The following is a 23,895-nucleotide window of genomic DNA, read 5'->3' as shown; positions in this document are numbered from 1 at the left end:
TTGTTGATAATCTGTACTGAATTTTAACCAGTCTTTATTAACACATCAGAAATGTTACCATCATCTATAAGTATATTTACTAATTCATTATTACAATTACCTAAATATTTGCTTTACTGATAGAGATAAATTACCATTAACTATAAAAGAATTATTTTTACCATACAATAAACTCTGATAAATTTCATATATATTCTTTTTAATGATAATAAATATCAGTTGTTCAATCAAGTATTTACTGAATATGACAATACATGTGTTAATCATTTCACAACCCCCCCCCAAAAAAATATACAAATTTATATGAGCTAATGGATTATTTTCCTGAAGTTGTAACACAAATTGACAGTGATTTATTTATTCTATGTAGGATAGTGAAAGAATATTATACCAATTAAAAATAATATACACCTTACCACTATATATTTATATTTAGATGAATTTTTGTTCTCTGAGCTGGACAATTTAGTCGTAGAGCTTTCGTCATTATTCTGAACGACATCATCAGCACAAACTTCTACTTCTACTTGACGTTTGTGCTGATGATATCATTCGGAACAACAATGAAAGCTTCACAACCAAACCATCCACTTTAAAGGACAAAACTCCACCATATATTCATATTTTAGGATTGCAATATTATTTATAAGTACAAAGAATGACTATATATGTATAATGAGAAAAAAAGCTTGTCTAATTAATAGTTATTTCTTTTTTCACAAAAAAAACTTTCTTTAATTTCTTTTCAAAGATTGTTATTTCTTTAACATCATTAAATTTATTCTATACTTTCTTTGTTATTTATTAAAGTAATTTCACATCATATTTATAGCACTAATAAAAATAAGAGAGAATTTAACAGCTGTTTCATTCTAGTTTTACAACTGTTTAACAGTATGCATACATAATCTCAATAGAAATTCAACAAAATATCTTTAGATATCTTGACCAAAGCTTAAAGATTAAAAATTCTTGGCCTCATACAGCTAACTGACCAGTGATCATTGATATTGATTAGTGATTCAAACAGAATAATTCTGTAACGAATACTATATACAAAATGAACCAGTTTCTATAAGGTTTATTAAACAAATCATATACTGAGATGAAATGAGGTAGTCGAAAGGAAATCCTGAACCTAGGTTCCGTGTATTTGGCTGTCAATATGAAGGTAAACCTGTAATCTTCAGGGAAATGATGTTCCCTGAAGGATTCGATCCCAAGTCACTCAACTTCACAGTCACAAGCGTTCTCTCTGAGCTATCCGGGATGAGACTGACCTCCTGTAGGATTGATACATATATATATACAAATGATTGATCACCGTTTAGTGATCACTTTGATGTATGTCAAGTGCTTCTTAGTGCAGATGGAATTCTATCGACCGAGTTGCACTCTGGTCACAAGTCTAGGTGGTTCGACATTGCGTGGAATATCTCATGGACCAACTCATTTCAACATATATAGATAGCTGTAAACAGTTGACTTGAAAGTAGATGTTTTCCCAATTTCAGAACTGCATAATTTGTTAGGCTCGTTTGACGAGCACATAGATAATTTTCATGAACTATTGAAGTTTGATCTGAATATGATGGATTCAGATTGTAACTGTTTACTACACCTTTTTATAATATTTATATAATCCTTGATTATTTAAGTAATCGTAACCTAATCAAATTAGTATGTATCGGTTAGTTCAAAAGAAACATTTGTATTGTGAAGATTTTAATGAATCATTTACCTTAGTTGGAATCACTATTCATTGAATATTGATTGAATAAATTAGAATATGACAACATATTTGACTCCAGTTTCTCATGATTGTGAATAAAACGATTTTTTATGATCAGTTCCTTCAAATAAACTTTAATTACATTGACTATAATAATGTCGGAACGTTTAATCTTCTGAAAAGACTTAAACCATATTTCACTAAATATTCATTACCTTAATTAAAGAACTCAACAATCTCCACAATCCTATACTGAAAATTACCATGTACGTACTAGAAACTAGCTTCACAATGTATTTCCAGGAGTTCTAGTTAGAAGTCGTGACCAGTGAAATCCAACTGTGTCTGTTGTGAGGTAGTCACTCACTGAAGACAATGAAGGACAGTAACGCAATATGGTGAATTGGTTGATGTTAGACATAAACACAGTTAGTCGGCTCAGTGGTCTAGAGGCTGAGTGTTCACACGTGAGACTGAAGAACCTAAGTCCAAGTCCCTTTGGTGCGTGATCGTTGATGTGGACTGATCACGAATTTCATATTGTGACGAAATGGCCGTCTAGTGTTTCTAGGCCCTCAATGGAGGTCTAACATTGGTCAGTTCATGATGTCAATTAAAAGTCTTAATAATCTCCACAATTCTATACTGATAAATATTATTCTGTAAGATGTGAAAAACGATGATCCTGAATTAAAATTATATCAATAAATTGCCGATGGATTTTGTTCTAACATTTTTGCCTTATTGGATAGTGTTTATTACAAGTCTGCTTACACAAAATGTTTACAATGGATTTATAAACAATTTCTAAGAAGGGGTTTTGTGAAGATTTCAGTAATTTCAATAGTTGAAATGAGTCGATTGAAGCCAGACCACTATGGAAAACCTGGAAGCACTGGATGACCGTTTCTTTCTAGCATGAGACGGTGAGCAGTGCGCATCCATGACCCCGCTTCGCGGGATTCGAACCCAGGACCTGTCAGCCTCGCGCACGAGCGCTTAACCACTAGACCACTGAGCTGGCATTCGACGGTCTAACTTCAATCAATCCACGTAATCGCGCCACCGTACACCATTGTCTTTAATGAGCTGATACCTCACAACAGACCTGGTTTAACTCCACTGGTTGTGGCTTGCATGCAAGACTGGTAGGTCCGAATCTCGGCGGGATCGTGGATGCGTACTGTCGAGGAGTCCCATACTAGAACGAGACGGCCGTCCAGTGCTTCCAGGTTTTCCATGGTGACCTAGCTTCAATTGACTCATGATTTCAACTATTGAAATTTCTAAGAAGTTAGAAAGGACTGTTCTGGTTGATTTTTTAACAATCCATGAATACATTAAAGGGCAATATTAAGTATTAAATAGTATTTCACTTAATTTATAAAAATTATATATATAAACATTTTGATTAAAATTAAGATTGTCTAACTAAAATTCCTTTTTTAAAAAAATAAGTATTTAAACAATGTTCACTGTAAATTTAAATGAATCCAACTTACCTTTCCAAGTTCAACAAAATTCGGATAAAGATTGTATGTGAGTAATGGTTCAGGTAACTGTATAATTATGTATTTAAATAAACAGAAACAAAAAAATAGTGAAAAGTAAAGTAGACCTAAGTTTATTTTTAGTTGAATAAGTATAACTAATATTAACAATCAATATTGGACAAAGTATTTCATGTTAACACAAAGTTTGAAACATGCATTTCGTCAATTTTATAAATCTTTACTATAGTGTTAATGTTCATACCAGAATTCAAACTTAGTGTCTATCACTCCAAACTGTTAACATTTTGTCCATTAGGCTATTAAGTTCCGGTAACTACTCTGTTTAGACATGTTAGGGACTTAAGGATAGTATAGAGACAATCTATTTGGGACTCACATATCTGAAAACAGATTTATTGTCTGCAGTTCACAAATATTAACAATGGATAGATTCGAACCATTAAAACTAAAATATACTTCACTGTTTATATTTTAAAAATTAAGCAACTCTAAAATTTGAACGAAATGAAGCTCATAATAAAAAAATATCTGTATGTATGCTAAATAATTAATCAATTCGTTAGTCAGTTAAGTACTCAGTTGATTAAACACTCACTGAACGTTTACATAACATTTGTCTTTTTTTCTTTCGGAATTCCTTAAACAATTCCAGCTAAAACATCTCCACAAACTGATTACTGAATGAGTTTTGTCTCATGTTGACCAAGCAACTGTTAAACAATTAACTTGTAATCAAATTTTAGTTACTTCAAAAAATACTATTGCAGCTATATCAGTACATGATGAACCAATAAAAGTAATTTTTAATAACCACCCAAGTAGTGTTTTTTACTCATTTTTGTATTGAACAGATAATTTTTATCAACATTCTACTTTATTTTTTTCACATTAATATGATGATAGCAATAATTTAATTAGAAAGTGGTTTTATGAGGTATGATTATAATTTATAGATTGCGTTCGTCATGGATTGACTTTAGTTGTGGAAGCAATGAATATCATGACCCATTGAACAGCTTATAGCACTCCCAATACCCATAAGCTTGTTTATGTTTGGTTTTGTCAAGTCCTTCAGTTAACGTATTTAATAGACAGTGTTATTCGAACAGCACTAAGTTATGTATGTTGATGTTATTATCATGTATGTATAAACACATAAGCTTGATCACATGTGACAGCCTACGCACAAATCCCTATTTCTAGCTTGTATGTTAATTCTGTAAGTCGCTTGATAAATCAATCGCTTTCTTATAAATATACGCTTGAATCTTGTTTATTCACTCGATTCTTTATTCAACTTTTAATTCGCTCGTTCGTACACATTAGCATTTCTGCTCAAATTTGTTAAGCGTACTTGTAGCTAAGTCATATGTACCATTCATTAATAAAATGTAGTCGTGGCTTCGTGTTGCCTTTTCAATTCATACACCGTTAAAGTTTATTTAATATTGGTTATCAAGGCGATTAAAATATGAAGATTTAGGAATTACCTCGAAGATAATCTACTATAAAATGTTTCGTCCTGTTTATCATGATTGCGTTCTTTAAGTTTTACAGTTTCATTTTACAAAAGATTGTAAGCCATTTACAATAGTGAATGAATCCATTAGGTGGTTAAAGTATACAGTATAAACATTTACATGAATTACAAAAATGGCAAAATAAAGTGGTTCTATATTAAAGATCACCATTTAAGGTTTTCATATCACTGACGTTTTAATAAAAATATAAAAATACCCTAAATTGAATTCTTTTTATTGCAAATTACATTAGTTAATAATAATCTAGACTTCAACAGTGTTTTGCATCAAACAGTTCATCGAACTTATCGGTTAAGTTAAATGAGCCACGTGTTGCGTATGCCTGAATACCGATTACCACGACGCGTAATGCTGACTAATGTTGGGAATTGTTAGAAGAAAGTTAGTGCTGGCCAAACCAAAACATGGCATCAGTGATTGAAGTCACTAACTTCTAGTCTGAGACATGATGGTAGATACAGACTACTTGGTTGGGGTCCGCGTGACTATCATAATCAATGGTTGGAGACTTCGGGTGACATACCTCAGAATCGATCATAATGGCGTAGGTGTATACACTTTTTGTCTTCCCTTAAACTATGAGACTAAAATCATCTCATATCTTTCTTTCTACGAACTAACTCTTTCTTCCTGTACTATATCCTTATATGCAATCTTCCCTTTATATATTACACCATTGAGTTAACTGCTTCTATGAATCCGGTGTTCATCTTGCTGTGCTAGTGAGGTGTGACATCTTGGACCGATGCACATATGTGACTGGTCCTACGTTGTAACTGACTGTACGTTGTTAAGCTAAATCGATGTAAACTTATAATAAATGAATCATAAGACTATATCACTTTCAATAACAGTGGAAAAAGAATTTAATGAACCTAGAAAAAATAGTAATGTATGATTATAAGGTTGGATGGATGGTGGCTAGCAGTGAAATCCAGGACATATGTTTTGTCCTGTTTGAGACTGATCAGCTGGATGTGCCAGCATCCCAGTGAATATCAACTGTGGGATGCAGGTAGATCCAGCTGACCAGTCCTAAATAGAAAAAAAACACTTCCTGGATTCCACTGCTAGCCACCATCCATTCAAGATTATAATGCTTGTGACTTAAGGCAATAAGAAGGAGATTCGCACAGTATGCACATATGCCAACAAAAGACTGATCAATGGGAAGATTTAAACAAACAATACAAAAACTTTCGATGATTATGATGACTGCATGGTCATAAGGGTTTACACTTTGTTAAATTTTAATTCATCATTTCGAGTGGTTTAAAACAAAAACTGAAAGAAACCAAATGTTTAGTTGTTCCTGATATTCGATAAATTCTTCAATATAATAATTAAGAAAATAAACTTTAAAAAATTTTAGAAAATTCCAAAAAAACAAACAAAACACTTACGGCAATCAGTTGTGTTTTCACCAGACTAGCCAATGTAAGTGGATGTTCTTGACTTAACAAGTCGATATCATTTTGAATTTGTTCACTGCTAACTAATTGATTAGATTGTAACAAATCCATTAGATTAGAAACTTTTGCTTTAGACGCTGGTACACGATAAATTCCCTTATTATGCCAAAAAAAATCAAACAGACAAAAACAAAGAATAACAACTGATATTTTGTAATTAAACTGTACGATTATGATACCAAAAAAGAATAAGGTATTTCATTTATTAGAATGGGGGTTTGTGGAAATTGTAGTAATTTCAATCGTTGATTTAAGCTAGACCACCATGGAAAACCTGGAAGCACTATACGACCGTTTTTTCCTAGTATGGGATTTTCCAACAATGCTCATCCAGAATCCCACATGTGGACCTTAAACCAAAATCTTCGGTCTCACGAGCAAATACTTAACCTCTAGACCACTGAGCGGACTAACCAACTGTGTTTATGTCTAGCTTCAACCAACCCACCATATTGCGTAACCGATCTTCATTGTCCTTAGTGAGTAACTACCTCAAAACGGACACAGTTGAACTCCACTGGTCACGACTTCTGACTAGAACTCACGGAAATCTATCTTGAAGCCAGTCATGAGGATTCGTGGATGTGCACTTCTGTAGAGTCCCATTCTAGGACGAAACGACTGTCCAATGCTTCCAGGTATTCAATGGTGGTCTTATTTATATCGACTTATGAATTCAATTATTTCATTTATACCAGGTGGTTCTTTAAAGAAATATTTTTGAATAACAAAACAATGTATTCCCCAAGAAAATAAATAAACAAATTAGTTAAGAGGGAAAATAAAGTAGAATCGGTTCAGAAAAATAAATAAATTGTATTTTATTTTGGTTCGTTTTTGTTGATATTTCAAGTTCTATAAATAGAATTGTTATTTAACTACTGATTAGTTACCGCTTTTTCCAAGTTGATGTTGCATTTTAAGAAAAAAGATTCATTTTATCTTATAATTTTTATAAATTATTGATTATTCTGCAGTGATGGTTGATGTATGTCTCTAATCTTTGGTAATGATAGAATATTATCGCTGAAGTTGTGAATATACAGATGTATATCGTATGTCCTAAAAATGGATAGTTGAAGGTAGTCTGTGGGAAATGTTAGACCTAGTTGCAATCTTCAAGGAAAAATGGTACTTGTAGGATTCAAACCTAGATCACCCAGTTTACTGATCTGAAACCTTACGATTGATCTAATCGACTCACTACTGATTTACTATAAGACTGAGATATTTACATTGATTGATTACTGAATAGTGACTAAAAGTCTTTTTCTATGGTCTAATGCATTACTTGTGACTTAATGACAACATTGAAGCAACCCTCACAGAATTTATCTATGCCAAAAGAGATTAATCAAATGTAATTCAAACAACAATGGGGAAGATTCAAACAACCCATAAATAGGAAATTTCATGGTGAGACTATAATTTATGGACCAACCAATCAGATATAAGGTATCAGGTTTTGGATTTTAGCGCGAAATTCATTCAACCGTTTGGTCAAATACCGCTTTGGAATTTTAGCTGATGTCAATTCGTGATGCAAACCGTAAATCTAGTTCCTAACCCTAATCATCAACTGTAAATAATAATTTGGATTTCTCACGCTGCTTCATAACCCTTAATTAGTTGTAGTTAGTAGCCGGACATCCTCAAGGTCACGTTACCGTCACTCAAAGGTCGTCCATAAATTATAGTCCCACTAATTTCATCATTATTTGAATTTACGCATTACTTCGTAAAGAGTAACATTACATGAAAAGAATAACTTCGTGAACATTTGTAATGAGACAACAACTAGACCCTCAGAATACCATGTAACTGAGTAGAAAGGAATAGTGAAAATGATCTTTCGGAATTCGTATTGGTTTAAATGTAATTTCATGTGCATCACAAAGAAAAAACACATGAAAAATTCTATCTGTTTATCAATTTCTAAAAGTTTTATATTTATCAATTCAGGTTGAAAGTTATCAAAATTAGCTATAACATATGACAATATAATTACGAATTTTTTACTTACATGTGTTGCTAGACCATTTTCTTGTTTTTCAATCGCTGCAATACATCTGGCTACTGGATAACATGCTGATAAATATTCTCTTTCTAAATTAGCTTCATGAATAGCTATTGTTTCTAAATTATCTATCGGATTGATTGGTGGGACTGATGAATTACTAAGACTATTTGTTGTTGAACGTTTATTACGTATTGATTTTTTAGAATCTGGTCGAAATAGATTAGATCCAAATTCAACAATAGTTGATAAAACATTACTACTTGTTGACACTATACCACTTGCAACTCCACAACCGCTGAGACTATTATTATTACTACTACTATTAGCAGTATTACCGATTCCACCACTACTACTACTTCCTCCAGTAATAACACCAAGACTTGTACTATTTCGTCCAGTTGTATTTAATGGCAAATCTGTTGTTTCTGTATCAGAATCAGAGTCTGAATGTAATGAGAGGAGATTACGATGTGCAGCTATCATAGTATATAAAAGAAGAAGTAAGAAAAATGTAGATAAATATGTCATGAGAGACAAGTAATTATAAATAAACAGTCTATAAAGTTTATTAAGTTGAAATAAAATTTTTTTTTAACTACCTAGATATTTTACATAGTTTGAGTTTTAACAGAAAAATATCTTGTATTAGGTTAATGCAAAGAATTGGATAGCATCCGTGATGCTTGATTGAACTGCTTATCATATGTTGGTCAATTAAAACTGACAGCAAGACTATAATTTATAAACGAACCAATCAGATATAAGAAAACAGGTCTCGGATTTTGTCGCTGAATTCATCCACTCATTTGATTAAATATCATTTTGACATTATAACTTATGTCAATTCGTGAAAATCTTAACCTTAACCCTCAACTGTAAATCGAAATTCGAATTCTTCACTCAGGTTTATAACCCTCATTTGGTCCTAATTATTAGGTGGACAATCTGAAGAGTCGCTCAAAGGTCGTCCATAAATTATACTCTCACCAAACTGGCATAGTATATATTAAAGAATATCCCTCTTGTGTAATAAACAAAACATTTTATCGAAATAATCTATTCATTGTTGTAGTTGATTTCATATTTATGGTTAGAAAAGGAGAGAGTAGTGAAAAATATGAAAACTTGAATGCGTATTTTCTAATGGATTGATATTTATTCAACAATGGTTTCAAGATTTTTTATTGCATTGACTACTGTCACATCTCATATAGACCGATAATAACAATCATTTTTAATTATACTTAGTTTTGTAATATAAATCTTTTAGTTATGCATCTATTAAGGTTTATGATAATTTGATACCTTAATAGTATAATAAAGTAAGTGATTCATCAAGATACTTTTAACCGCACTTAATAAAGTATATTGTTCTGATTGGTTTGATAATTTGAGATTCTCTATAGCCTATTGTTCATTTCAACAGTATAAATAGTACTTGGGGAAAGTTGATAGAACAAGGACAGGATAAAGTTATTTGGACAATGCTGGCTGGTAGCCTATGCTTCACATTAGGTAACAGAAGTATGTAAATAAGCAAATACTGTTTGTGTGCAACTACATAAAATAAATGAGTTGGCGCATTCATTGTTAAAGACATAGAAAACGTAAAACTATTTAAGTAAAGATGGATAGTAACTAGCAGTGGAATCCAAGACGTCTGTTTCCTCCCATTCGGGACTCGTCAGCTGGATACACCTGCATCGAGTTTATGTTCACCCCGGAACTCGAACCTAGTACCGTTTGCTTTAAACGCCATCACCTTATCCACATATCTACTGAGTACTAATAGCCACCTGCTTGTGCAATGGGATGAAGTTTAAATTCACTTTGTGTTGTTTTACTTGTATCTTCTCATTGTTATTTAAGCCTGCAATTGATCAGTCTCATGTTGGAATATGTGCATTCTGTGCGGATTGCCTCAATATAGCCTTAAGTCACAAGCTTTTTAAGCAAAGATGGGAAAATACAAGTAAAACAACATTAAAAATTGAAAGCGTTGATTGTCAGTTCAGTGATCTAGAGACCAAGCGTCGATTCGCACATTCCGAATCTTGGGTGTGCACTGCTCACAAGTCCCATATCAGGACGAAAAGGCCGTCCAGTGCTTTCAGGTTTTCAATAAGATCTATCTTGACTAGTTCATATTGTCAAGTGTATAAGATGATCCAATAAATAAATGACTAGTTCGAATAGCTTCAACATTTTTTCCCTATTAAACTATAGGACCAAGTTATATTTTATAACATCACTCCATATTGAGTTAATCACCATAAAAGATAAAAATAAGTGTTGTATAATTCGTTTTCATATCAAGTGACCAAGAGGTAATAATTTTGTATTTTCTTTATAAATAAATCAAAGCATATCAAATAACTTAAATATGTGTAGAAAAGATTTACTTACAAAATATATCTAAAGTAGAGTCACCGGAATCTTTACCCAACCTACTTGTTAAACGACTTGTATCCAATCTATAAAATAAAAAAATAGAAACATTAAAAACTGTTAATGAAAAACATCTATTCATTTACATGATAGATTTTCTATGTAATTATAATTTTTTTCATTTCACAAGACTTGGAAATGTTGCACAGTGAATTACTTAATTCATTATGAGTATCAATATTTCTACAGAGTTTTGTATTTGTCAAACCACGACAGAATTTGAATATATTCGGCCATAAATGCTACACACAGCAATACTGAATATCGAAACTTAACTGATAATGAAATGATGTGAGTTAAAGATGCATTACTGTATAAGCCCTGTATAATACCTGCGCTTATAGACTTATGTTTTAAGTATTCATGTTATTATCCTTAGTGAACTGGACTATCTTTGGTTGAACCTTCAAGTATTGATTTTCAGAATTTTAAGAAGAAATACAGTTTGGTATTTTGAAAAAAATCTTTTTATTACAATAGATAGTTGACTTTTCAGGTTAAATTAATGAAAGTAATCTGAATGAATATGGTGTATATACTCTATTTAGATCTCGTATGCTCGTCACATATTTTCTAGTCAGGAGACTTTATGTGAATTAAAATTAAATAAGTCAATGAGATGAAATATGTATTTTTCAGATTACGAAATTTTTTGCTATCATAAGAGTTCAACATCATTTTTATGAAAGAGTATGGAAAATGTTTGCTTAGGAAAGACCTGAAGTGCAAATCTGATTAGTATTTTATTTTTCAAACTTTCATTCACGATTGTTCAAGTAAATTTGTATTGATTAAGTTAGCCAATATCAAAATCAGAATCTTCAATACGAACATCAAGATCCTGCTACTGTACGGAGTTCAAACTTCGACAACTACCACAACTATCGTCAAAAAGATACAATTATTTATAAACAATTGTCTACACAAGATAATCAATGTCCGTTGATCGGATACCATCACAAACAACCTACTGTGTGAGAGAATAAATTAGCTTGTAGTTGAAGAGATAATTAGAAAACGACATTGTAAGTAGATAGGACATGAATTTTGAAAATCACCAGACTGCATCACGATGTAAGCACTAAGTTGTAATCCTGAATTGAAACGGAAAACCGGAAGACGAAATAACTCACTTCGTCGAGAATTGGAAGCAGATACCAAAAAGATGGATAGCAATTAGAAATAGATGGAAAGAATTGTCGAGGACCGAGTTGGATGGTGAATAGTGGTGGGCATTCTATGCTTCTCCATGAGAGATAACAAGCGTAAGTAAGCTAAATTACTGTATAGTATTGACAAATAATCAATTATTTTATTTATGTTTAAGGTAATTAGAGAAATTAGTAAAATGACAGATCTCAACTTACTGAGATCACTACAAAATTACTTAAATTTTTACTGGAAACGATAACCACAGATGTATGTTTCTTAATCCCGTTCTCCATATGACCGTTGTTACTTAATGATTAATTCGAATCGCTGTTAGGTTGTTAAGTTTTGGTGTGTGTCAACATTATTTTTCTAAAACAAAATATTCTCAGTTTTACTATTCCGTTTGACTATGTTTTTTTCTACTACAACTACCAAGATTTCTTTCAATTCATGTATTTTTTATATTAGCAACAGAATATTGAATTGTTGTGTACTGGTTTACATTACTGAATTACTTAACAGAACCATTCTTATTTGAGTAACTTGATCTTTCTTAATTCCATATCTGTATTAAAAATTCTTACTAAACTCAAAACATGTTTATCATATGAGATCAAATTAACTACAACAATATATAACTTAAATATAATTTAATTTTAATTGGAAGGATGAATAAATCGTCATTAACTTTGGGTTTATTATTAGAATCGTCTTTTAAACTAAAACAAAGAAAAAAAAGACGATACAAAAAAAGAAACTTAGCTTAAGTTGTGTTATTTTTTCATTTTACATTAATTATATAATATTAATTAAATCTAAGCACTATAGTAATTAATTTTGCATAATAATGTATATATATTGATAATGAGACAAAACATCTGTCTATCTATTAACCTTTTTAAATTATCTTCCTTATGTCAGTCTTATTGTTTCTAAATATAAGCAAATCCATATAGAACCTTATCAACAACAACAACGACAACAGCAACAACAAAGAAAACATGAACATAAATAAATGGTTGTTAAGACCAAAAATATAATCGTAGTTAATAAACATATGTGCTCTTTAAAAAAACAAACTGTATATTACGAAATACATTCTTATTTTATGTTTTTATTGTAAGAGAAAGAAAAAAAAGAAAACAATTGTAAGTAATTATTAAATATAATTTTTCTTTAAAAACACAATGTCTAATATCTATGTATATAGAGATGAACAATAATAATTGAACATATTATCTTGTTTAAACATATGAAATGTTGATGACATCATATGCAAATTGCAACAACAACAACAACAACGAAAAAAATAAAAGAGAAAAAAACAAAAGAGAAAAATCCATCGCAACATTATTTATAGATGAAATAAAATTAGATATAAATAAATTTATTTTGTAGTTTAGAAACAATAAGGACAAAATAATAAAGTAGATGCATTGGTATAGTTTTGATTGTATGAATGATGAAGAGTTGATTTTATAATTAAAAGATATTAATAGATATTAAAAGATAGTTCAGTAGGTATCAAGTATAAATCTCTTTCAATCTATCTATCTATCTACTTTAAACGGGAATAATACTAAACTCTCATTAGCTGAATACGAATCGAAACTGATCACGTAAATCCATACTTAGTACATCAATTAATATTGAATAAATAATTACAACGAACAAATTATCGAGCAATTGTAATACAGTAATATTGTGATGTGGGTTACTTCTATCCACATACGTAGTATATAACGGTGGTCAGACATAGAATATATTTCAGTAGAAGGTCAATGAGGAAAGAACGGGAACGGAGCGCAATTGGTATGAAAACTCATGAACGATGGAATCTGAGACAATGGATTAATGTTTACAACAGGAACAGTCAAGTTTGATATGATGGATTAATACTTTGCAAATTAACGATTTACTATACGGTTTTCAGATTTTATTGAGATGCACTAAAGTTTTGTGCTCAAATACATTCAGTTGTTTCCACTCGTGTTCTTTATTCACTACAATATGAGTATTTTTTGATGGTAATCTTATCTTCGATTTTTTATTTTAGTTATATCAAATCTATTTGTTGATAGACATTTTCTGATTTATCAGAATGGGTTTTTCGGAGAGTTTTAGAAATGTCACAGGTTGAAATCAAGAGTCGATTGAAACTAGACCACCATGGAAAACCTGGAAGCGCTGGACGGCCGTTTCGTCCTAGTATGGGACTCCTCAGCAGTGCGCATCCACGATCCCGCACCACGCGAGGCCCGAACCCAGGACCTACTGGCTTCGCGCGTGAGCACTTAACCACTAGACCACTGAGCCGGCATCCAACGGTGTTAATGTCTAACTTCAACCAACCCACGAAGTTGCGCCACCGTACACCATTGTCTTCAGTGAGTTACTATCTCACAACAGACCTGGTTGAACTCCACTGGTAACGGCTTCTCACTAGAACTCCAGGAGTTTTCCTGAAGTCAGTCACTAGTGAGCAGTTGATTATTATCAGATTTATAAAAATTTTACCAACCAGTGGATTATAGGACTTTTCTTATGAATACATTTTCAAATTCTTTAATTTCAGTATTAAACAGATGATGCATCTATCGTTCATTTCTACTGTTTATTGTAAGACTTTTTAATTACGGTGCACCGAGCGAGAACACAAATGAGGACAACCAAATATATTTTAGTACAAAATTACAGAATATCTTGGTAAAATTAAAGAACCACACAGTAAACAACATCATTTGAAAAATATCAATCAATTGTTTCAGAATTTATTGTTCTCTCGTTTCCATATCAATCACTTGCTGTTGTCGATCTGTTCTCTTCGATCTTCGTAAGCTTCTGCTGCTAGGCATTCTACTTTCGTTTGCTGATACATACTACTTATATCTGTCGACATCAGTAGCACATACCACAATGGTAAAAAGAGACATAAAATGTGTTAAAGTTGAACTTTATAACTGATTGATTGATTGACATATGAAAATATTTCTTTTTCGACTGTCTGTTTGTTATATACCGATTATCTCAGGCTTTTAAAGTAGTTCAAAAAATATTCTAAAAGTGGAGGTTATTTTTTGGCAAACTTACTGTTGTTACCTCTCATGGAGAAGGATAGAATGCCCACCACTATTCACCATCCAACTCGGTCCTCGACAATTCTTTCCATCTATTTCTAATTGCTATTCATCTTTTTGGTATCTGCTTCCAATTCTCGACGAAGTGAGTTATTTCGTCTTCCGGTTTTCCGTTTCAATTCAGGATTACAACTTAGTGCTTACATCGTGATGCAGTCTGGTGATTTTCAAAATTCATGTCCTATCTACTTACAATGTCGTTTTCTAATTATCTCTTCAACTACAAGCTAATTTATTCTCTCACACAGTAGGTTGTTTGTGATGGTATCCGATCAACGGACATTGATTATCTTGTGTAGACAATTGTTTATAAATAATTGTATCTTTTTGACGATAGTTGTGGTAGTTGTCGAAGTTTGAACTCCGTACAGTAGCAGGATCTTGATGTTCGTATTGAAGATTCTGATTTTGATGTTGACTGACAGTTGTTCTGAGTGTCACATGTTGTTAGCTGTAAGATTACTACCCTTCCCTTGACTATCCAGAGTTTCTCCATCAAGTTAGATTGAGTTGGCGTTTTCCGTGTTGTATTTGAGGGTCTTGGTGTTTTCTTTGTTTATGTTGAGGCCTACTGCTGCTATTTTTAACACACTATTCGAAACTATTCATGAGCAGTCAAATATAACAGACTCTGGTACCACGAAATAAGTGTCACATAAGAAAATCTTCATCGTTTCTGAGAGTAATTATTTAATTTTAAACAAAATATGTTAATAGAAATCCTACATAGCTCTCATAACCTCTTGACAATGAAACGAAGATCATATGTATATATATATATCCTTATTTATTATAAAGTTGATTCATATGAGGGCATAAAGTTAGGTATAGAATCATTGAAATCAGAATGAAGTAGATAGCTTTATTCTTCAAATATAGTGCTCTTCACCAGTTAGTAGCTATAAAATTACATGCCAATTAGGTATTTTGGCATGTACATTAACCTAGAGTTTATTGACAATGTATCGAGGTTAAATACTGTAGCTAATGGATTGAATTTGAAAATGTGAATGCTGAAGTTTATAGATTTGATTCCAAGAGACTGTGTAATTGCTAGCTGTAAATAATCTCATATGAGATCAAAGCAGCTAACTAGAGCTTCTTCGTTTTCTTATTACTGTCTCAATAGAAGTTAATTCATGATTTGAACTACAGTTTGTCAAATTATATTAATATACAACTGAATCTTTTAAATATGAAAAACATTCAACGAAACTATGCATATGTATAATCATTAAATTAACATACTTTGATTCATGAAATCCATCGAAATGATATTTTTCCGGAATAAATTCAGTACCTTTTTGAATATGTGATTCAACTAATGTACGATAATCACTACATGGTACATAATCTTGATAAGCATTTGCAATCATTTCATACTGATGGTATGAAAAAAATATGCCAAACAAATGGAAAAACAAGAAAGCAATCAGAATCATAAACATAATTTAAACAAAACATTATGTACGTTACTATTCAAATGGAATATATAAACACATTTACGACATGAGAAATATATCTTTTCTTCGATGATAATAATTGGAAATATTTTATTTAGATAAATTAAAGATTGTGTTGATAAACAATCATAATATAATATTTGGTAATCATTTTATCGGTAAATGGTCATTGGCTGACCAAGTAATTCAATTGTAAGATTATATACTGTAAAACTAAGTGACATGGATTCGACTCCCATATAAAGTTTCAGTTTGATGAATAGTTAGTATGACATCCATTTAATGAGTTTCCTGATGAGTACTTTCAATCATTTAACACTAATTAAAGATCGCCGGACACTATTAGCAACAATCTAATGTGGGAGAGAACAAATAAGATCTCAGTGGAGGAATAAATCAGGAAGAAGCGCTGCAAGTGGATAGGACACACATTGAGGAAAGCACCCAACTGCGTAACAAGACAAACCCTAACTTCAAATCCTGAAGGCTCAGGGAAAAGAGGAAGACCAAAGAATACATTACGCCGGGAAATGGAGATAGACATGAAAAAAATGAATAAGGATTGGATGGAACTAGAAAAGAAGGTCCAGGACAGAGTGGATTGGAGAATGCTGGTCGGCGGCCTATGCTCCGTTGGGAGCAACACACGTAAGTAAGTAAAAATAATACATTTTAATATATGAAGGTCAAGATGTACCTAATTTTCTCTTAAAAAAACTAGAAAAGTTTTTGTTTGCAGTTTACCAGCTTATTAATATTTAGTAATGACATTGTTATTTATCATTACTGAATGTAATAGTCTATAAAGTCATAACTATCTCAAACAAAGAAATGGATAAAATATTCATTATCTATTTTGTGATAGTTTCATACTGCTTTATGAAAGCTTACGACAAATAATAGTTCTATATTATAAATAAATCATTTAAAGAATTATTCTATTCATTTCATATATATACAATATTATTATGGGAATTACTACTTATAAAAGTATTGTCCAGAAAACGTGTTTAAGCTTCTTCAGATAAATAATCATAATCAAAATTATTAAGAAAATATATCATGTTTATTAAGCAAATCAAGTCTATATTAAGTGCTTAGCTAAACATATTCAGTTGTTAACTTTAGTAAGTAGGATAACATGAGAATTATGTGAAAAGTTCACAATAGGAAGATAAAGGGATGAATGATTGTGTGTGTTAATGTATGTATAAGTTTGAGTTACTAATAATAATATGTGTGGTGTATGCTACTTATGCCAACAGAGATAAGTAATATGTTGAAGAAAATAGGAGGGATAGAAAGCAATTGTAAACTGGAAGAACCATACAAGTAATGCTATCTAGGTGATTAACAAGTTATACAGTTGTACGATTCGTGGAAGTCATGGTAGTCAGAGGGGTTAGGGTTTAACTTTGATTCTTCTTAAATCATCATCATAAAAAAATTTAGAACTCGGTAAATAATTTAACTCTTGACTTGTTTTACATTCCAGATAGCTTGTTCTTCATTAAGATTCCAAATCTAGCTGAATTAACCAACCAGTTAAAACTATAAAAACTAGACAGTTGTTTCATTTTCGTACAGAGCTCCTCAGCTTTGCATACATACGACTTCATTAGAGATTGAAGGCAGAACCTACAGTTCTCACAGGGTAGACCTAACCGTTAGACTGCTGAACTGGCATCCAAAGGTTGAGGTATCTCATCTCAACTAATCAGCTGTATTTTAGAATCATCATCAATTGTCTTTGAATGAACAACTGTTTGTCATTTAAGAGAATTGAATTCCACTGACCACAACTTCTGACTAGAGCTCAAATAATTGGTTTTTAAATGATTATTCGTTTCGTGATCCCAGTAACATTCAACAATCCTAATAAACCTTACATAGTAATAATTATTATTGATTAGTTCATTATTAATTATGAACATTTCAAATTATTTTAATAGTTATAACTGAATATAAAATAAGAAAAACAAACAAACAATGAATCTATTTTATTCTTTGTACATATCAATACTGTTACTTCATAAGTGCTAGAACTAGATATTAAAATCTTTGTTATTCAGTTACTTACAATAAGTTTTCAAATCATTTACAAATAAATTAAATGTTCAATATAAATGATACAAATGAAAATTGTTAGAGTCAGTTGTATAGTTTTCATAATTTACCTGTTTTATCATTAATGAACGAGTTGTAAACAAATGATTTAATAATTCCGCTAAAGAATCTTTAACAACTTCATCACTTTTTGTTATGGTTAAACGTGTATCGCATAAAATCTCAATCTATAATTTTTAAAAGCAACAATAAGGATCAACATTATTATCAAAACAATAATAATAATAATGTAAATCATTGTTCAACGATTGAGTAATAATGAATTAAAACAGTATTTTTATTAACTAATGAACATAAAACAAAATATATTGACAAGAATTAGTTGATCAGTGTTAGTGTTTTTTCATTTGTTTATGATCAGAATGTAAATATAGAGATTAGGCGTTAGCGCACGACACCGAAGTTCCTGGTTTCGAGTTTCATATGCAGGATCGTGGATGAGGATTGCTGAGGATTACCAGAGTAGGATGAAACGGCCATTCAGTGCTTTCAGGTTTTCAATGGTGGTCTAACATTGGTTCATTGATGAATTATTATCATTTATAACTTCCTACTGTCACAGAATGTAAGTTTTTCTTAAACTTCAGAACCATATCGTTTTTGTATTGTTGTAATCTTTGGGCTCATAGTGAATAATTTAAAGTTTTTTGTTTGAAATCAACGCTACAGACTGTGAACTATAGAAAAAGAATCTTTTGTTTCAAGTTTTGCTCTACTGATTACAAATTCGACTATAAACTACATAATAGAGCAATGCACTTCGAAGAACACAACATCAAACATGTGTTTTAGCTAATTGTGAACTAAATTTATTTATATATGTTATAGAGAGCAAGAAACGTTAAACAAATTATTTTTCTCTGAATGAAAACGTGTCTGTGATATAGAGATCGCTATATGAATAAGTCATATGTTAGATCAAATCAGTACTTTTTAATTCCTGTTTATCAACCGTACTTTAGCCAGACTTAAATCATGAAAAAAAGATGTTTTGCACAAAGATTATTTCTTCACAAACTAATCGAATGAATAACATTACTGATAACCACAGACTTCTGTTCTGGATTAATTTTATAATGTTTTAAAAGAAATATTCAATAGAAAAAGGTCTATCAACTTTAAAATGATAGATGACAGCTTATCTACAAAGATTAAATTGACCTATAACAGCATAAGACCTGATACAATTGTGCAGTATCCAACTAGCTAAATTTATGTCAATAAAAACAAGATATTAACACCGTATAAAACAAATGATTTAGCATAAAAAATATCAAATGCTTATGAAACGAAGCAAAGGGGGGATATAATTCAAATCAGGAAATTTAATGCTTAAGATGACTTTGAAAATCAAGTAGAAGAAAAAGAGCGACTACAAACACTTCGTTGCTGTCGACTTGTTATCTTTATTATATTATATATTATATTATCTTCAGACACACTTTTCAACAATTACAGATTGATCCATTTTCTCAATAAGTGACCTATACGATTCAATTGAATTAAGCGTGATACAGTTGGAATCACTGAATACAAATGAAAAATCTATCATTTCATGGGGGGGGGATAAAACCAGAAAATTTAAAGTCAGGATCTCAACTTTGAGTTTTTACAAAAAGAAGGGGAGGTGATATGATGGAAAGAAAAGTCCATTTTCGATTGATTTACTAACTGTGAGTTTTGTTCAACACAAATTCCGTTCTGATTCAATGTGATGATCATTCAGTGTAGTGTTTATTTTCTTTTTTTGTATGATATTTTATTCTGTATAATATACAATATTCTTATATTCCATTGACATGAACTATGCTCAGTATGTGATTTCTTATAACTCTAATTATTTTTCATATATGTGAATTACATTCTAATTATTATTCAAAATGGGTTTACAATCAATATATAAATGAGTGTATTTTCTACTAGAATCGTCGTCATAGTGTTTTGGCGTTAATAAATCATCACTTATACCAGTCTTTGTGTTCTTACTTTCGCGTCGTGGGAATTGCAAAGGTCCTTCATTTCGAGTATCAGTGATAACTGTTTCCGACACAACAATCAGCGACAACCAGACATAACAAGTACCGTTCAGTCCAAAAGACTTATCAGTGGCGACAGGGATTTCGGAAAATATCGACAAGTTTTATCAAAATAGAAACCAACTATTGGGAAATATTTTCTAGTGTCGTAGGTTTTGATGTTATGGTTTATACTTTATATCAATAATTATTAAGACAAATAAAATCATATATTTACAATTCAAATAAATCGTTCATAGAATTTATAACTTTTAATGACTTATGTATAGTTTAAATGTTTAACTATGGGTTTTTGTCTTCTATCAAATGAAAATTTGTAATATACACATTGATCTACTAATACACAACATATCCCAATTAAACTAACTAATTATTTACAATAATTTACAAAATTGGATTATATTAACGAATAAAAAGTTTTCTTCTATAACGTAACATGTTATGTATGATAATGAAAAAGAAAAACCTGAAAAACATTAATTATCAGAATGGGTTTTGTGGAGATTTTAGAAATTCCACTGGTTGAAATCATGAGTCAATTGAAGCTAGACCACCATGTAAAACCTGGAAGCACTGGACGGCCGTTTCGTTCTAGCATGGGACTCCTCAGCAGTGCGCGTCCACGATAGCGCCCCCCACGAGATTCTAACCCAGGACCTACTAGTCTCGCTGAACTGGCCGGCATCCAACGGTGTTAATGTCTAACATTGATTATATTAATTAAATAATATTTATAAGTATAGCCATATATCTAAATTGGAAGAGAATAGACATATCATTTTTAAAATTTGTAAATAGTTACTGATATTAGACAATCAACGAATTCATAAGGGTTATAATATTTAATTGATAAATGAATTAATTCAATATTAATAAATGACATGTAATTTTGTGATGATCTATTTCGAAATTTGTACATTATCTTTTTTGTTTAAACACAATTCCATTTAATGTTTCACATTGATTTATCAAGGCTGTCTAAATGTCATTTTTAGCTTTGGCTAATTACCATATTGATTTTTATTATTTTCAAGAGACTGGAATGATTAACCGTTATTTATGGTTCCTAAAAAATGATCATAGTAAAGTTACTAAAGAAAAATATATATTAATTGTTGACTGACTAATGATTGACAATGTCTTTTTTGTTCAGCTTTTTATATTGAACTGTAAAATGTTATTGGAAAAATGGAATAGTGGTTATTATATTGAGGAAAGAGTTAAGGACTATGTTAAAGTGATTATTGAAATATATTGAGTTACTTTGTTCAAATCGATGTTTCTTAGCACTTCAGTTTACAAATCAACTATTCAGGATGAGTTGTGATAATGTATTAAAGTTGATTAAGTATACTTAACTGATTCATTACTGACAATAAGTAAGGTCATTGTGGGGTTGTGGAGATTGTCAATTTTTTGATTGAGATCATGAATCGATAATTGTTAGACTACCACTGGAAATCCAGAGGCACTGGATGGCCTATTCGTCCTAGTGTAGGACTCCTCATCAATACGCATCTACGATCCTACACACGAGATTCGAACCCAGAACGTTTCATCTCTAGATCGTTGAACCGGTATCCGACGGTGTTAAGGTTTAACTTCAAACAATTCACGAAATCGTGCGACCAACTTCCATTGTCTGAGGTAAGTACCTGTCTCTACGTGACACGGATTAGACATTAGGTTGTAGTCCCGCGCTTTGGACTGTGGATGCGTACCGCAGAGGATTTCTATACTTTAGCTTTCTGGTGTTACCTTATTACATATGCATGCTTTCTTACCTATAAAATGTGGTCAATCATCTGTATGTATTCTTAACCAGATACACATGTAAAATCGGTAAAAATAATGGTAAATGACACAAAGATGCTCGTAATTCTCATGCTGTTGGATTTTTATAGTTTTCGATCTAAATGACCATGACTAAATAATAAGTTCGACTGACCGCTGATCAATTTGTGTGTTCGTTTAAACATGTTTCTCCACATCCTAAAATGAAATTGATCTTAACTCAGTAGAACTAATCAATCACCTAACAGATTTTAATGAATATCCATTTAGTAGCTATGTTTTATTTAATAAATTCATCGTATATTTTTATAATCAAAATATTTATAATTGTTATTCTCATTCTACCATAGTGATTAATTGTTATTCAAGGTTAGAATCCTTCGTTATTACAGAAAATACGGAAAAAAAATATTAATGAATACTTAAACAAAGTAAAACGATTTGTTTTTTCTTTTTTAAAACCTAATCTTGCCCCTGGTACGGCCGAGAGTGGGGAGAGTTCGCTCTCCCTCTCCAAATGCTCTCACATGGCGACGCGTACATAGCCTCTACCAGGGAAGTCCTACTCACTGCCTTCTCATGACGGGGGTGTTGTTTAAGAAAATGAGAGAACGAAAAGCGAATGTCCGGCGCTTCAACCGGATTCCAAACCAATGGTGCACATGGGCTTCAGTATCCTGCGGGAATAAATGGCGTATGAACCAATTGTTGGTCACCGGCTTCCATGGGACTGCATCTCCTCACGGTGCTCCACTGCCTTGTGGATCAGACCTCCAGGTCGAAGGCTCGGGGAGTGGCTCCCTAAGAAATCCACTTGTTTCGGTTTGGGCACCCGGGCAGTATCACAGCCCTCACACATATCGAATGAGATTTGTGTGGTGCATATGTATTTGGTGTCTCCTTGTACTAATAACTATGTGTTAAAATAAATAAATAAATACACTTGTAAACTACCTTGCTTTTTTCCAGTTCACATAGACGATGATTCGCAATATCTACTGCTTCACGATAAGCATACATCAGTTCAATTTCCTGTTAGAAAAAAACGAGATTGTATAATACATCACAAACAAGAATTTTTGTTTTCATTTTCTTTTTTAGTTTTTAAAGAAAAAATATGGTAAATAATAAGGATAAAATAAAAACATATGAACACATTGACAATCTAACTAGTTAACAATTAAACACTGGTTTATAAATGATTATTAATTGTGAATAATTCAACATGTAATCCACCATGATCGGTCTAAGTATCTTGTTATTTTATGTTTATTATAATGTTTGACCTGTACTACTAAGGGAACTTACTATCAGGAGTATTTTACTGCTTGACAATCAGATTCTCCATCTTAAACATAACTACTTAGCTATCTTGCTGTGATTGGTTTCACGTACGATTCATACATGCAATGATTAGTCACTGAATGATGACCATAATTATGTTTGTCAAATTCATTTT

The 23,895-nt window shown here is 31.6% G+C and overlaps 1 protein-coding gene across 1 annotated transcript in view; it reads right to left on the bottom strand.

Annotated features, from left to right (window-relative positions):
* Positions 1–23,895, bottom strand: part of ARHGAP29 (Rho GTPase-activating protein 29) — a 75,765-nt gene that overhangs the window by 22,068 nt on the left and 29,802 nt on the right. The window contains exons 9-15 of the mRNA XM_051210304.1: positions 23,391–23,468; positions 18,657–18,773; positions 16,265–16,398; positions 10,686–10,753; positions 8,283–8,755; positions 6,191–6,355; positions 3,235–3,291 (exon numbers count right to left, since the gene is read on the bottom strand). Coding sequence (XP_051070289.1) covers positions 3,235–3,291; positions 6,191–6,355; positions 8,283–8,755; positions 10,686–10,753; positions 16,265–16,398; positions 18,657–18,773; positions 23,391–23,468 — 1,092 coding nt within the window. The remainder of the gene's footprint in view (positions 1–3,234; positions 3,292–6,190; positions 6,356–8,282; positions 8,756–10,685; positions 10,754–16,264; positions 16,399–18,656; positions 18,774–23,390; positions 23,469–23,895) is intronic.

Source organism: Schistosoma haematobium, chromosome ZW (assembly GCF_000699445.3).
Source record: "Schistosoma haematobium chromosome ZW, whole genome shotgun sequence".
NCBI classification, from domain to species: domain Eukaryota; kingdom Metazoa; phylum Platyhelminthes; class Trematoda; order Strigeidida; family Schistosomatidae; genus Schistosoma; species Schistosoma haematobium.
The sequence above is the reverse complement of the archived record's forward strand: the minus strand, read 5'-3'. Positions and strand labels throughout refer to the sequence as shown.